This window comes from Vespa mandarinia, chromosome 5 (genome assembly GCF_050613455.1).
Source record: "Vespa mandarinia isolate Hongniang chromosome 5, ASM5061345v1, whole genome shotgun sequence".
NCBI lineage: Eukaryota > Metazoa > Arthropoda > Insecta > Hymenoptera > Vespidae > Vespa > Vespa mandarinia.
In genome coordinates this window covers 5,723,508-5,740,000 of record NC_140814.1, presented here as the reverse complement: position 1 = coordinate 5,740,000, position 16,493 = coordinate 5,723,508, and the positions used below count along the sequence as shown (strand labels likewise).

Sequence of the window (16,493 nt, the reverse complement as noted above, 5' to 3'; positions counted from 1 at the left end):
TTTCTTCTTCTTCTTCTTCTTCTTCTTCTTCTTCTTCTTCTTCTTCTTCTTCTTCTTCTTCTTCTTCTTCTTCTTCCTCTTTCACATATATTCCGTAGATACGAGAGATTATTATGAAAAATCATAAAAATTTAATCTCCGGATGTTTAAAAATAATAAAACGATCGAATTTAATGTTTCGTTTATCTTATTACGTATAAGTATATGTTTGTTAATATTTCGTTTCCATGATATAAACTGGACATACTAATATGTTGCGATTGATTTTTTTTTTTTTTTATCTTTTTTTCTTCTTTTTTTTCTCATAGAAAAAGTACCATACAGTAAAAGATAAACCGTAATCAAACGGTAAAAGCTAGTACGTTTAAACGAAGATTTATCTTTCACTCTCTCTCCCTCTCTTTCTCTCTCTCTTTCTCTCTCTCTCTCTCTCTCTCTCTTTCTCCTCTATTGAAGATCCTTTTTATATTATTTTTCTCATAAATGCGTATATTTGGAATTTACTTTGTCGCCTTAGCGGTAGTTTTGTTGGAAGATAAAAGGAGGAGGGAAAGAAAAAAAAAAAAAATACGATCTGATTTTGAGTACAAGGAAGAAAAAGTACGTCGATGAAGTAAAATTAGAGAGTCGATGATTAAGTAACGAGAGTTGAGTGTTGCTCGAGCGCAATCGGACGAGAAGAGTACAACGGAACGAATCGATAATCGAAGAGAGATGGAAAAGAGATGGAAAAAATGAAGGAACGAAGTTAAAGGTCTTGTACAAGCTCCTTGGTGAAATGACGTCGCGATTGCTTCTACTCTTCTTATTTTTTCTTCTTTTCCTCCTCTTCTTCCTCATCCTCCTCCTCCTCCTCCTCCTCCTCCTCCTTCTTCTTCTTCTTCTTCTTGTTCTTCTTCTTCTTCTTCTTCTTCTTCTTCTTCGATCATCGTACTTACATCGTGCATACCAGATAAGGCGTAAGGATTTTTGTACGGGAAGGGAACGATTAGCGAGAATCCAAGATCGACCTCCTATCTTGATAAATGATCGTCTCTCTTCCTTTCCATCCTTCTTCGTCCTGGATTGTCTCGACAATTCCTCTACCTTCTGCACGTACCCCTCCCCCTCCTCCCCCTCCCCCTTTTCTCCTCCTCCTCCCCATCTGTTTCTCCCTTTTTCCTCCTTTTAACGTCGATACGAAGAGAAAGGCGGTTCTTCGAATGGCCGTCGGTCGTTTATTGCAAAAACACTTGGAAGTAGCCCAGACATTGTAATTATATCATATCGCATCAAAGTTCTCGTCCTTTAATTTTCCAAAGTGTTTTCTCTCTTTCTGTCTCTCTCTTTCTCTCTCTCCCCCCTCTCTCTCTCTCCTATTCTTTAAAAAATTTTTTTGCGTCACTTTTATATTCCTGAATGTACGAATAAAAAGTATCGAATGCATAATACTATGTGGGCTCGGCTATCTACATATTAGAAAGAGAGAGATAAGGATATAACCATGAAGAAGAAGAAGAAGAAGAAGAAGAAGAAGAAAAATAAGAAGAATAAGAAGAAGAAGAAGAAAAAGAAGATGATGATGATGAAGAAGAAGGGTGGGGAGAGAAGGGAGATAAGTTACGCCCCTGTTGGGGTGAACGATCCTGACGGCACTGTCGGCGTTCCCTTTGTACACGCACCGCCCCTGACTGCTTTTGCTTCTTCGATATCCTACACGCACGACTCTTCATCTCCCACCACATCTACGTTCTCTCTCTCTCTCCCTCTCTCTCTCTCTCTCTCTCTCTTTCTCTTTCTTTCTTTCTTTCTTTCTTTCTTTCTTTCTTTTTTTTATTTCTTTCTCTTTCTATTTCTCCTACCATCTCGGATCGAGTTGCGTGGATACATTATACGAATTACATCAATGATACGTCGATGGGACATGAGATAAAGGGTGCTTCGATTGCAACCCACGTCGATGGCACCCAACTAGTTTTCTTTTTCTTTTTCTTTTTCTTTTTCTTTTTTTTTTTTTTCTTTTCTTCTCCTTCATCTATCCTCTTCTCCATTACGGATTATCTTACCGATTCTTTCCTGCATAATATCTCCCTCTCTTTCTCTCTCTCTCTCTTTCTCTCTCACTCTCTCACTCACCCTTTTCGCTTTCCCTTTTTCTTTCTCCTTCTCGTTTTATCCTTTAAGAAAATTTAAAAATAAGAAATAGTACGTGCGTATCTCTGTATAGGGTGGAATGGAGAGAAGAAATAAAGCAAAAAACGAAACAAAACAAAAGAAAAAATTAAAAAACTAAAAAAAAAAAAGAAAAAGAAAAAAAAGAAGAAGAAGAAGAACGAAACAGGATAACGTCCCTCAAATTTATTCCTGTCGTTTTATCCTCAGTTGAATGCGATTTTTTTTTCTTCTTTTTTTTTTCTTTTTTTTTTTTTTTTTTTTTTTTTATATCTTTCTCAGGACTCGTGGGAATCGCGCTAAAATGTGCACATCTTTTTGAACTTCCTCCTTGTAACGAATTTACACCACCCACTCCCTCTTCCCTTTTCTTTACGAGAATCTCACAAAACCGAAGACATACCGTGTTTTCTTTTCGAGCAAGTAATTTCAGGAAGAGTTGCGTTCCCTTTTTGGCCTCCCATTCTCTGTCTGTCCTTCTTATTCTGTTTCTTTCTTTCTTTTTCTTTTTCTCACTTGGTTCCCCTCTGAAAGGGGTCGCGCACGAGTCTTATTAAGTTCCTCCCTTACCTTGAAAAGTTCCGCTCGAATTAAATCGATTTCCATGGCACCAAAGGCCACGCCTTTCTACCTCGAACGCGCTCGCCATGCGTTTCAACGATCGCTTCGTTATGGACAAATTGAAAATCCTTTCGAAAGCGTCTACATTCGCTTTGCGTTATGTATATATATATATATATATTTATTGCGTTGTGTACATGTATATATATATATATATATGTATATTGCGTTATGTATATGTATATATATATGTAATATATATTTGTATGTATATAAATATACAGTTACATAAATGTATGCGCTAGACGTTTAAAAGATTTTCATAAACATTAGGATTTTCCGATCATTAGTTTCTTGCTTTTCATTTTTCTTGATTTTCTCGTACGCTCGTACGATCCTCAAACGTAGCGGGGATAGTTTTATTCGAAAAGAAAATTTCTTCTCGGTTTTCGAGGCAATTTCTCGGAATCTCGAGAGATACAACAAGCAAAACGATCGCTTTTCCACGGTAAGACAGGCGTCCCCTAGGATACGCTTTTTCCCCTCTCTCTCTCTCTCTCTCTCTCCCTTTTTTTCTTCTTCTTCTTTTCTTCTTCTTCATCTTCTTCCTTTACTCCCTCTCTCCCCCCTCCACTCTCTCTTTCTCTCTGTCTCTATCTGTCTTTCTCAGCGGCGCAGATCCCGCAGGATCATTAATCAAATTCCCCCCTAGCGTCGCCTCACGTTTATCCCCTCCACAAGTCGAGACTTGGCCGCCATTACTGCGCGGCTGCGTGCACGGGCGCACTAATTAAAACCAGGAAATTAATGCTTTATACCTTTGAGCCTGCTTTCTCTCTCTCTCTCTCTCTCTCTCTCTCTCTCTCTCTCTCTATCTATCTATCTATCTCTCTCTTTCTCTCTGTCTCCCTATTCCTCTCCCTCATTCTCTTTCTCTCGATAATACGAGTTCGTTTCGATCGTATAAATTTTGTACATATAATCAGAGTATCGAAATTACGAACGCGTTGTGATATTCTTTAATTCCTTCTTTTTTTTTTTCCTTCAATTTTTTTATTTATTTATTTATTGTACATATTATTTTTTTAATTTTCGAAAAAAGAAAAGAAAGACGATCACACTTCTTGTTTAACTTGAAATTATCTTCGAAATTTAGTTTCAACGTGGGAGCGTCCATAATTTTTCATACATTATGAAATGCATCAAGATCAACATCATCATTATTATCATCATCATCATCATCGTCACCGTCACGAACTCCTTCGTCAATTTTCGATGGAAATGGATAAGAGACATTCCGAAAGAAAGTTTTTCTTTCGGCTCGTCTCTTCTCCTCTTCGACTTTTAAAACGCAAGCAACGAGGAAATGGATGGGCGTAACCCATGGGGGACCCATTAGCGGTCAGTGGTCCATCTCGGTTCACCGCAAAACGTCTAAAGCCACTTGTAACTATGCGAATACTAAGTAATTTATGAATACTGAATAGGATTTTGTCGGGGGTTAACCATTTGGCATGGTCGCTTCTTTTTTATTCACAAGGAAGTCATTATTTTAATACTGTGTATTTGACTACCTTGGAACCCAAGCCTCTTTCTCTCTTTCTCTCTTTTTTTTTGTATTTTTAAACCCTTTTATCAACTAACACATATCCGGTGATAATGAAATAGCATTTGTATTAATGATTATATTTTTTCTAATAGTAAAGCTATTCAAATATGTATTTTTTTACGGTAAATATATTATAACAAATATTTTTAATATCTTGCATAGAAAATATATATTATATATATATATATTTATGTATGTATATATTTTTATGAATGTATATATATATATGTATATATTTGTATTTGATGGACGGCCCGATAGATCAATGGGATCGATCTAAATTGGATTTATTCTCGAAGAGGAAGAGGAAGATAAAGAAGAAGAAGAAGCGACGACGCGTCGATCGTAAATTAGTCCGGCATGCACCTGCCGTAAAAAGCAGCGAGCTGTCGTCGGTGTCGGTGCAACTTGTCTCCTTTTTCTCTTTCTCTTTCTCTCTTTCGTTCTCTCGTTGAGGTAAAGGGTGGCGTGAAAATCGAGGATAATGGCTGGTCAACCTAACGGTAGAAGCACCATTAGGTCTATTTATCGTACACACAGAGTAGTCGGAGGTCCCAACATTGCTTCCATCCTTCGTTGTTGAGAGTTGCACGCTCCTGCATGAAGGATTCAATGCGTGAAAGATGACGTTCGAAGAATACCTAAGGCGGCGTTATGCGATAACGAGATTAAGAATAAATTTGTAAAGGAGATCTCGAACGTCTCGTAATTTTTTACATGGAGGATTTTTTTTTTCTTTTTTTTTTTTTTTTTTTTTTTTTTCGTTGGAGGACTTTCAGGACTCGTCATAATTTATCACATTCTACGAACTTGTATTTTGACGGAATATATATTTTTCTATGTCGTCAATTGTTCATTACAGTGAACAATGAAGAGAGGAAAAGAATAAAAAAAAAAAAAGATGACAAAAAATGGAGCGACGAAGTTGATTAAATGTCTTAAAGGTTATCTTCTATCAAGTGTACATACAACATATACGCATATTAATATTGTTTTCCTACTCAGAATATATATATATATATATATATATATATATATATATATATATACATACATATACATATACATATACATATACATATATAGTATACATAGTAATATTTATATAGATACTTAGGATCGATAGGATACTTACTACGTATACATCCGAATCGCGTTCGCGCTTCCAACGAAATTGCAGTGTACATTCTATGAGAATGCTTGATGATCGATCCATGACGCTAATGCCACGTGCCGTGCCGATAATTTATAGGTTCGATAGATGCAACTTTTCTTGCGTTCAAAGTAGCAAACTCGGTTACGGAGTTATGCAATAAGGAAACGATCCCATAAAGTTAAGTTTGTAATCGATCTAATAAACAACGTGAGCAACGCGAAAAGAAAAGTTCTTTCGATTGATCGAGTTGCTTAGAAATCGTATCGAGATTCTACAGGAAGTATGGGAGAGAGAGAGACCGGATGTGGGCCTAAAAAGGGACAGAAAAAGATAGGTGGAGGAGGAGGAGAAGAAAAGAAAAAGAAAAAAAAAAGATTCGAGTCAAAGCCGATTCGTTTCGAACGAGACCGTTGATCGAATGCAAATCGAAGGAAAACGAGTGCACACACACACACAGAGAGAGAGAGAGAGAGAGAGAGAGTGAGATAGAGAGAGAGACAGATAGATAGAGGGACATTTGCTATAAGAGGAAGCTTAATGCATGGCGCCGTACATCTCGCAAACGTTCCAATCGTCGTCCCTGAAAGGAAGTCAGCGTGAAGGAATAGAAAGGCTGCGCAAAGTCCTCCTATCGTCCCTCATTAAAGCGATTTACTCGCGACACTTTTTGCACCGACAAAGAGAGAAAGATTCTACGAAGGAGATCGTCTCGCGATTAACTCGGAGAAAATGCAACAAAAACGTTTAGCTTAAAGCGCAATGACGATGACTTTCGTCTACTTTCTTCCTCGGGACGTCTCTAAATTGTCGAAGCATTCCTACTCTCGTTCCGCGTTCAATTCCGGAATCGTAATAAACGCGTTTGTCGGACATTCCTCCGTTCTTCTTTTTGTCGTTTTGGGAAAAAAAAAGAGAAAGAGAAAGAGAGAGAGAGAGAGAGAGAGAGATAGATAGAAAGAAAACACCTGCGTAAGTGCATGCATACGTACGTAATCGGTACATATGTAAATACATCGATTAGAATATTTTGAACGTTTATCAAGAAAACGATGCACTCTACGATGAATACGTTTTTATTTTATTTCTTTTCTTCTCTCCTTTTTTTTCGTTTTTCTTTCTTTCCTTTTTTTTTTTTTTTTTTTTTTTTTCCTTTTTTTCTCCTACGAAACCAACCCGTTTGATAAATAATAACGTAATTCACATTTGAAACATAATCTCGTTTTTCTCATATATGCAATCTTTATGTGTGCTCGGTTTATCCATTTCATGCATGAAACTCGGACTACCAGAATAGCCAAATCGCAAAGTCATTCGTAGTGTCAGTGATAGCGTGAAGCAGAAGCCATGTCCCACTCATTCTCTCTCTCTCTCTCTCTCTCTCTCTCTCTCTCTCTCTCTCTCTCTCTCTCTCTCTCTCTCTTACTTTTGCTCTCTTTCTCCTGTTAACACACTGCACAACGGCGAGAGAAACAAACGTCGGTGAATTTCGTCGAAAGATAAGAGAATGAGATTAAAAGAGAGCGCTTACCGATCGCCATATCGAATCTCGGCGGGTAGTATATGACGACGGGACACAGAACGACACGTCCAATACAATTCGAAGAGGGACGAGCGATGCTAGATAAACACTCGTCGGCCATTACCAGACAACCGCATGTAATTGCTGATCCACAGATACACCTTCTTCTTCCGCGCCTTTTCTTTCCGTGCCGCCCGTTAACGACGCCTTTGTCTTTCTCTCTCTCTCTCTCTCTCTCTCTTTCTCTCTCTCTCTTTCTCTTTTCTTTTTTTGCACGCCACTGACAACGATACAATGTGAACGTACTCTTATATAAGTATTTTTCTTATGATCAACGAGTTATGATATCCCACAATCGAGAAAATTACACTTTTTCATCTCGATTGAATTCGATTAGGATTGAAGAAAGATTTCGTATTTTTATTACGAAAATTGTGGGCAACATCGTTCGAAACAAAATTGATGAATATGTGTTTATGTATGTATGTACGTGTGTGTGTGTGTGGTTCTATCGATAGGCGAAGTAAAACGCGAAGAAGCGAGGGTTGAGTGTAAGAAAAGGATGGTTAAGGAGAGGGAGGGAGGGAGAGGGAGAGAGACAGAGAGAGAGAGAGAGAGAGAAGGAAGGTAACTGTGGGCGCGGCGGATATCCCGCTGTGTCTTTCCAACATGGCCGACCTCATACGCACACCCACGCCAGGTTCTCTCTTCGTTCTTTCTCTCTATCTCTTTTATTATTTTTTTTTCTTTCTTTCTTTCTTTCTTTCTCTTCTTCTTCTTCTTCTTCTTTTTCTTTTTCTTTTTCTCTCTTTCTTCTCTCACCCTCTAACCCTCTTCTCCTTCTAATTTCTTTTCTCGCTCGTCGAATTACACGCTCGCCGAAATAGCTTTGAAAGGTACGCTATCTCTCTCGTAACTTCAAGGTAGAAATATATCCGTCATCTCGTCCATAAGCAAGCCCATACTATCGTATAGATAACGATATTAAACGAACACGTTCGACGTTCAATAATTTATTACGGACGTATTGTTATCTTCTCGATTTGTAACTCGGTTAATCCAGTTGGTATGTAAAAAAAAAAGAAAAAAAAGAAAAAAGAAAAAAAAAAAAAGAGAAAAGAAAAAAAATACGAAAAAAAAAATGTTAAGACACTTTTTAAATATATTCCGTACTTACTTCCTATAATTTCTTTTAAAAATAATCCTTAAGAAGAAATTGTCGCATAAGTTAATAATTTGTTACAATCTCACGTTAGCATTCAAGAGTAATCATTTCCTCTCGAATCCTTATCCCATTTCTTCCTCTTCTTCCGTACAATTATCCCCTCGCGGTGAAATCTTCCATGGCGGTAAAGAAAAGAAAGAAAGAAACTCAACGAACGCTACGCAACGTCCGACGATGTTAAACAGACCACGATCGAGTTGTTACGCCTGTCCACCGTGAAGGAATCGGCAAATCTAATCGCTTCCTCGTTCAATTATCTATTCAGTACGCCGTTACCCGCTCCTAGCTTGCCTATTCTTTCGGACACGACGACGTTTCTCCGAGGAAATCGTAACGAGCCTTTTGATTTCCTTTCCTTCTTGGACGTCTCTCCTCCTGTCCTCCTTGATGCTTTTTACATCCTTACAAAAGTTCAACGGTGTTAAGGCAAACACGTTGCTGGCTAAACCGCTCATTTCTTTTGATTGTATGGAAAAGTTCGAGGAAAGACGGAATCGATCTATCGGTGAGAAAAGAGAGAGAACGAGAGAGAACGAGAGAGAGAGAGAGAGAGAGAGAGAGAGAGAGAGGGAGAGAAACAAGGGAAATGAAAATGGAGCAGAGCATAATATTAGATTAGCGAAGAAAATTCGTAGATTGGTTAACGAGGCTGAATAGTTATCCGACGAAATTGGCTCAATTAAAAGTCACGGGGCCAGCTGCCCCGGACGATTGTGCCTCGTCATGTGATTGGTCCCTTCTCTCGAGTCCTTTTCTTCGATCTTTCCTCCCCCTTCTATTTCTCTCTCTCTCTCTCTCTCTCTCTCTCTCTCTCTCTCTCTCTTGCTCACTCGCTCACTTACTCACTCCACTTCTAGATGCATCGATACTCGGCCATCATTAATCATGCACTTTTGTACGTACTCGTCGATGGGACTCCCTGCAAGGGACACATCCAAGAGACGTAACAAAAATGAGCCTCGCAAGGGTATATCGAAGGTGCAGGTATCGAACATCGTTGATACGTGCGGAACCTATTAATTTATTTAAAGTCAAACTGAAAATTAAGATTGCGAGGGGAGGAATATTATAATCCTTTATCGATAATATATTTATAGATAAATTTTGTTCTTTCTTTTATTTTTTTTTTTCCTCTTTTCCTTTCGTTACAGGACATGGATCTGATCGAAGTACTTTGGAAACAGGATGTGGATTTAGGTTTTACATTAGTCGAACCAACGAGTACAACCTGTAAAAAAAAAGTCGCTACTACGTCCGATAAAGAAACCGAGGATGAGATCGAAAAGCTCAAAGCTCTGGAAGCCATCAATGCCACCAATCAAAAGGTAAGTTAACGTTGTTCTTTTTAGTATACGTCCATTCGATTTTCATCCGAAAAAGCTGCCACAAAAGATGCCGAGATTTCTCCTGTCCATTTTAACAACGTAGGTACCGGGCCGTAATTATCGATTCGTCGATTAAGGACCATTGTTCCGTCGTTCCCGAGCAATGACTTCCCGCTTTCTCGCGCGACGTATTTTCTTTCTCCGATGCCGAGGGGCACACACAAGCTTTTCACACGCTCTCTCAGATAGAGAAAGAGAAAGAGAAAGAGAAAGAGAAAGAGAGATAAAGAGAAGGGAAAAAGAGAAAGAAAAAAGATCGTTGATGTCCCATCGGCCGTCATCTTTTCCCCTATCTCTAATCGTATACGGACGAGTGAAAGTAAAATTTTTCTTTCGCAAAAGAGAGAACGACGTTGTCTTGTTATTACTTTTCTTCTTTCTCTTCGTATTATATACTTGGAAATCGTTGGATGGTGACGTTGAAATTGGAAGAAAGATCGAATCGTTTCGGGGACGATTTCTAAGGCGTGGGGAGGGAGAGAGAGAGAGAGAGAGACAGAGGGGAGAAAGGAAGTTAAAGATTTGATCTCATTAATACTTGTTCATCGTTGATCTGTTCCGTTGAGTATGATTACAAGAAACAAACGATCCGTGTCGGTAGATCGATATCAACCTGGAAGTAGACATAGTAGACATCAAACAAAGATAACGCCAGTCGAGCTTGAACAACTCTGGAATTCGTTATTCAGGGTGGCTATCTCTTCACGATCTGAAGATCTCGCATTCCATCTAATACAAAACGTTCTTTCGCGGTGTCTCTCTCTCTCTCTCTCTCTCTTTTTCTTTTTCGATACGATCTTTCTCTTTCTTCGATTATTTTCCTATAGAGATGTTCTTAAATAAATTTTTAAAATTCTTCAAATCTCCTAATGATAAAAGTTCGATCGATAAACATTTTTATTCTATATCGATAAATGAAAATAAATTTCAATCATTTATATATATATATATATGTATATATATATATCATATAACTGGATCAATAATCGGTCAAAGACACTTATCACTTAAAGAAAGAGAAAGAGAGGAAAACAGAAAGAGAGAGATTAAACTGGCCAAATGTCCAATGGAAGCCATGTTCGATAGACACTGAAAAAGATTAGGCACGAAGTTAGAAAACCCACGTACCGTGGGTCCGGACAAAAATCTCTTAACAATATAACTCGAATACGTATCGATTGCTGATTTTATCATCATCGAAAAAGTCACGGACGAGTGTAGGACGATTTTAGTCATTTTCGTCATTCAATATTTATCTTTCTGTTTCTATACAACGTAATTTTTCCCCTCGGACGTAACATTTTTATTCCTTCTATTTCTTTGTTTAAAATAGATAACCATATACTTTAAATATAGAAAGACTATATTATCTTCGAATGGAAAGAAACATCCTGTTTAGCGTCTCCTATTCGCCTTCTCGAGATCCGTCGTTCAAGGACTCGCGCGTTTCGGTGGATGGACAGGAAGGGCATTTAAGAAGAGTATCCGCGAGCCCCATGAAGAGAGAAGACGAGCTAACGTCCGTAGGATAGTCACCGAGGATGACGTTGCATCGACGTTCTGGGCGGGTAGCTCATCAGACTTCTCGACGGTTCTGTCCTTCCTTCTCTCTTACACCATCCTTCTTCTTCTTCTTCTTCTTCGTTCTCTTCACGAGCTTCGTGCACTCGTCGCACCGTTCCTCTTCTTCTTCGTCTTCTTCTTCTTCTTCTTCTTCTTCTCCTTCTCCTTCTTCTTCTTCTTCGTCCTTTTCTTTTTTTCTCCTAAGAGTTTCTGCTATCTCTTATCCTCCTCCTTTCGGCTCTTCCTCCGCGAAGATCGCATTGTTCCAGCGAGTTCTACCTTTGTGAGGACCACGACGCCGCCTTCTCGAAGGTCCAATAATACAGGGAGAAGGCCCTCTCGATCCCGATCGAAAGCGGACAGATCGATACGAGACGCCGTTCGCGAACAGCTTCGAACAAAGAGGAACCATCTCTCTCTCTAACTCTCTCTCTTTCTCTCTCTCTCTCACTCTCTCTTTCACAAGCTTAATACTCCTTTCTTCGATTATAGTATAGTTCCGTCGACAGCCATTGTCAATGTCTCTGGATTGTTTCAACAACGAGCAGAAATATATACAAAAAAAAATTTCGATGAATCGTATTGAACAGTAATATTATTCTGTATTAGAGAAATTTATCGATCAATTTATTTTTTTTATTTTTTATTTTTTTTCTTTTTCTTCTTTTTTTACTTATACCTCGTTATTTTTATTACACTATTATAAAAATAATGAAGGCTACGATCGGAGTGGATCTTATCGATGTATGTTTTGACAACGAAATGGCTTTCCCATCATTAAAACCGCATAAGCCGTGGTATCGGTAAAATAATCGTTCGCGTTTTCGACGTGACTAGCACGAATTTTTAATTCACGAGCTAGGATCTAAATGATCCGTATTCGTCTCGGCGACAGGCTCCATTAGAGCGGCTCCGTTGCGAAATGGACCTAGTATCGATCTCTTTCTCTCTCTTTCTCTCCCCTTCTCCCTTTCTCTCTCCCTCTTTTTCTATCCTCTTCAAACAAAATAAGAAAGAGAGAAAGAGAGAGAGAGAGAGTGATAGAGAGAGAGAGAGAGAGAGAAAGAGAAAGAGATAAAGAGACACGAAACCCGAATAGGAAGGAAAAGGAAGTTTGATCAAGAGAAAGGGGAAGGAGAGGGATCTCGAAAACAACGCTCTACTTCCATCCTCTTTCCACTTCTCCCCAGTCCTTGTCTACTAAGGGCAACCCTCCTAAAATGTATTCATAAAACCATCAAAATGGCTAGCGTTCATTTGTTCGCACGATGCATCGACGTGGTACGGCCAAGATGATAGATGTACAGCATCCCTCGACACGAGGCAAGAGGGAGCGCCCTCGATCGCTTCGAGAGCGACCGATGTGGTGGAAGGGAAACCCTGGTTGGTCCTGCCAGGATATAAGAGAGAGAAATACGCAAGGTTCCAAGAGATTGGAGCATCCTAGTGGGGGAATTCGGAGGGTCGTATTAATGGTCCTGGAAATTGAAAACGCGTCTGGCAAACCAAAGTGGGTTGGCCTCTTCCTTTCTCTCTTTCTCTCCTTCTCTCTCTCTCTCTCTCTCTCTCTCTCTCTCTCACACTCTCTCTCTCTGTCTCTCTCTCTTCATCCCCCTCTCGTCCCTTCTCCCTCTCCCTCTTTCCATCTCTGTCCTGTTCTTGCTCGATTGTTTTCACTGGCTGAAATATATCCGAGCAAAATGGCGTACGTTGAAGGGTTTTCCTCTGGATTAATCGGCTCGTATAGATCAACAATATGAAATATCCTATTGTGAAATAGAGATAGTAATGGATATAGTAAATCTTGAATTAAATCGTAAAATTGATTTGACTAGAAAAGGAAGAAATTACGTACGTATGATCAATCGACGTGTTCATAGAATCGAATCGATTAATCGCAGATCTGTCTTTGTCGGTGAACTCGTATTAAGGTGTCAATAACAAGGATGATGCGAATATCGCGGCTTGGTATATCGCATGGAAGGTACGGATTGTATCAACGCTTTACAGAACGATGACTCGCTTTGATTATCGAGGTTCTCATCGTCTTCGTCGTCGTCTTCGTCGTCGTTGTCGCCATCGTCGTCGTCGTTGTCGTTGTCGCCGTCGTCATCGTTGTGGGTCGGCTTCAATAAATGGGCACAGTTCGATATCCATGCCGAGCATTGATTTCATATTTATTCTGAGAGATCGAGGTGAGTCTGATATACTATAGTACTACAAACGTAGACCTCGGTTCGATTCGACGGCAACGACAGCTAAGACGACGACGACGACGACGACGACGACGATTATTGTGTTGCCTCAAACTCGTAACAGTTTCTTAATTGAGAGCTATGCCGGCGAATACTGGCCTGCGTCGATGACAGGACCTCCTTTGTCGCGTCGATCGAGAGACGCAAGGTATCTCTGAAAAAGATGATGCTGCGAGTTCGAAACGATGACCGTGAAAAGTCATCGCGAGTTATCGAACCATTGCCCTCTTCTCTTTTTGTCGTCGTTTGGTTGGAAAAAAATCATCGGCCATGAGGAAAACGTCTTTTATTAATAGGTCAGATAGAAATCTTCGATCTGCTATTATTACTTTTTCTTTTCTTTTTCTCTTTTTGTTTCTTTTCTCATTCTTTTTTTTTCCCATTTATTTATTCGTTCGTTCGTAGACACGAACGTTTTGTATATAAATGAAAGAAATATCTTGGTTCAGCTTTCAAGGACGAATTCCGAACGTCCGATTGGCTTCGTGAAAAGTCGAGAAAGGGGCGAAGAAGGGAAGGGGGAAGGACGTTCGAGGATCGAACTTTGTATTCATAACACTGAGGCCGAAATAACGCGGCACTCAACGGACGATACATCACGCGGAGTGAAAAAGAGACGAAAAACGAGAAGGCAGGCTGGAAAAAAAAGGAGGAGAAAGAGATAGAACCCTAGAAGGTGGGGGATATAGAGGGAAGAGAGAGAGAGAGAGAGAGAGAGAGAGAGAAAGATGGGTGAAGAAAAAGAGAAATAGAAGAGAAAGAGAGAACGCGCGTGGTTGGATGGCCACTATCAGAGGCTCTCTATGATTAATGATCGGAGTATAATGCTGTTTTCATTAAACTCATTTCACTGCAGCTCGTATATAGCGCCGCCATGATCGACCTTTGGTTCGGGGGCATACGCGCGCCCTTAGCTCCTTTCTCGACCGTTGCCTCTGCACGCTTGGGACTTGATTATGACGTCTATATGAAAATCGGCCTTGAGTCATCCCTCTCTTTCTATCTCTCCTTTTTCTCCCTTTCTCAGACACGTTCCTCTAATTTTTATTATTGTGCGTTTCGTTCTGACTATATCTCATCGGTCATAGATAAACATTAACTTAAATTCTCGCGATATAGATATTATACATTTGATAATAATACAAATAAAATTTTCCCGTTCTCGTAAATATTCAATCGTTCGTTCACCCTGATGCCCGATAGACAGAAAAACATAGATTAATTATTCTCAAGCTAATCGTTTATATCGGTTCTCTTCCTTCATCCTCATTTTCCAGATAATTTAACGAGTTCGTGCGGTATGTAGCTACGTAGAAAAAGAGAAAGAGAGAGAGAGAGAGAGAGAGAGAGAGAGAGAGAGAGAGAGAGAGAGAGAGAGAGAGAGAGAGAGAGAGACGTTAATAAGGATATACCTAGATACACCATGTGCCATGTCCGAGCTTAATGCGATAATCCTCATTTTTTATCTCCTTCATTTTTAACGCTAGGAATTATTACTTAATGCCGGGACCATGCGATTTTTCACGAGAAGAAACATTATTTATAGGAGGACACCGAGGAAACTGAGACTGAGGTAAAGCAACAGAAGGAGGACAATCCTTGGGCAGGACGTGATTACACCGTGGATCTCGAAACTGGTGAGTTTACGTTCGAATTTTCTTCTTTTCTGTTTATTTGATATGATTTTCTTTTTCCTTTTTGTCGATTAATTTTTTTTGTTTGTTTTTGTTTTTGTTTTGTTTTTATTTTCTTTTTCTTTTAATATATTTTCCACGAAATTCATTCAAAAATTATTCCCGCTTTCCTCCCTCCCACTCCTTCCTTAGAACAAATCGCTTCTCTTCGACGATGATTGATAACACAAAACATATATATATATATATACATATATATATACGTATATATATGTAGATATATACCTACTTTCCGTTGGCAATTTTTCGACGTAGCGAAAAAAATTATATTTCGACTTAACGATTTATCTTTCTCTCGAGAGTTCCCAATTAAAGAAGTCGATCAAACGTGCTGGAACGCGGTGCACGCTCCCATTGGATTTCTTTGTGCATCGAGCGAACAGCTGAATACAAGCTGGGTCCTTCGTGGCTGCTTATTCTCGGACCGTGTCGAATTAACGCGGCAATTTGTAAGAACCAATTTTAGCATCGACCGAGCACCTGGCGGCACCTTTCGCGCTTATAATTACCATAAACGCGACCGAATGCAACCGAATGCATTCTCGCGTGTGTACGTCGAAAAACTTTCGATCAGCTACGACGACCACGAGAGAAACTTTGACGTTTGATAAAAGCGCGGAACGTGTCAATCAATTCGACGAACATTTTTCACGAAAGAAATAATACGTATTTTCTCGCTATTAACTTCAATTATATCGACGAAAACACGTTTGTTCCCTTTTTATATAAATATATATATATATATATTTTTTTTTCTTCTTATTTTTCCTTTTTTTCTTTTTCTTTTTCACGTTCTATGTCGTAATATACAGGTAGGTCGCCTGCATTTGAGAATTTGAAAGAACTTAAAAATTATTAGATAGACAATCGGTATTCGGTTTATTTAAAAAAATTTCATCCAATATAGATATACGAGATCAACGTACGTCTTGTAAATAATTTGAATATTATTCGATATAACGTTTAAAGAGAAATTAGATTTCTTTGGAATTATTTAAAAGAATTGCTCAGTGTCGCTTATAATTCTCGGATTATCTGTTGTCTTTGCAATCACGAAGAGTGCAGTATTACGAAGGTAAAAGAAGATCGAGAAGAAAAAAACAAAATATATATATTATATATATATATATAGGATGACACGTGTGTATATATATATGTATGTCCGAGAGTGAGAAATCCGAGTGGACGCTGTCGCAACTCGGGACACGTAAAACACATAAAAAGTAAGAAAGAATGAAAGAATGAAAGAAAGAAAGAAAGAAAGAAAGAAAGAAAGAAAGACAAGAGAAGGATGATGTGTGCGCGAGTACTCGGATCGAAGGGACTGCACTTTATTCAGGTAGGATAACGACGGGCTTTGCCAGGCAGGTACCAG

The 16,493-nt window shown here is 39.1% G+C and overlaps 1 protein-coding gene across 8 annotated transcripts in view; it reads left to right on the top strand.

Annotated features, from left to right (window-relative positions):
• Nucleotides 1-16,493, top strand: part of cnc (NFE2 like bZIP transcription factor cap-n-collar) — a 95,306-nt gene that overhangs the window by 27,078 nt on the left and 51,735 nt on the right. For all 8 annotated transcript variants that reach the window (XM_085657260.1, XM_035866518.2, XM_085657263.1 and 5 more), the window contains 2 exons: nt 9,373-9,546; nt 14,971-15,061. In XM_085657260.1, coding sequence (XP_085513386.1) covers nt 9,373-9,546; nt 14,971-15,061 — 265 coding nt within the window. The remainder of the gene's footprint in view (nt 1-9,372; nt 9,547-14,970; nt 15,062-16,493) is intronic.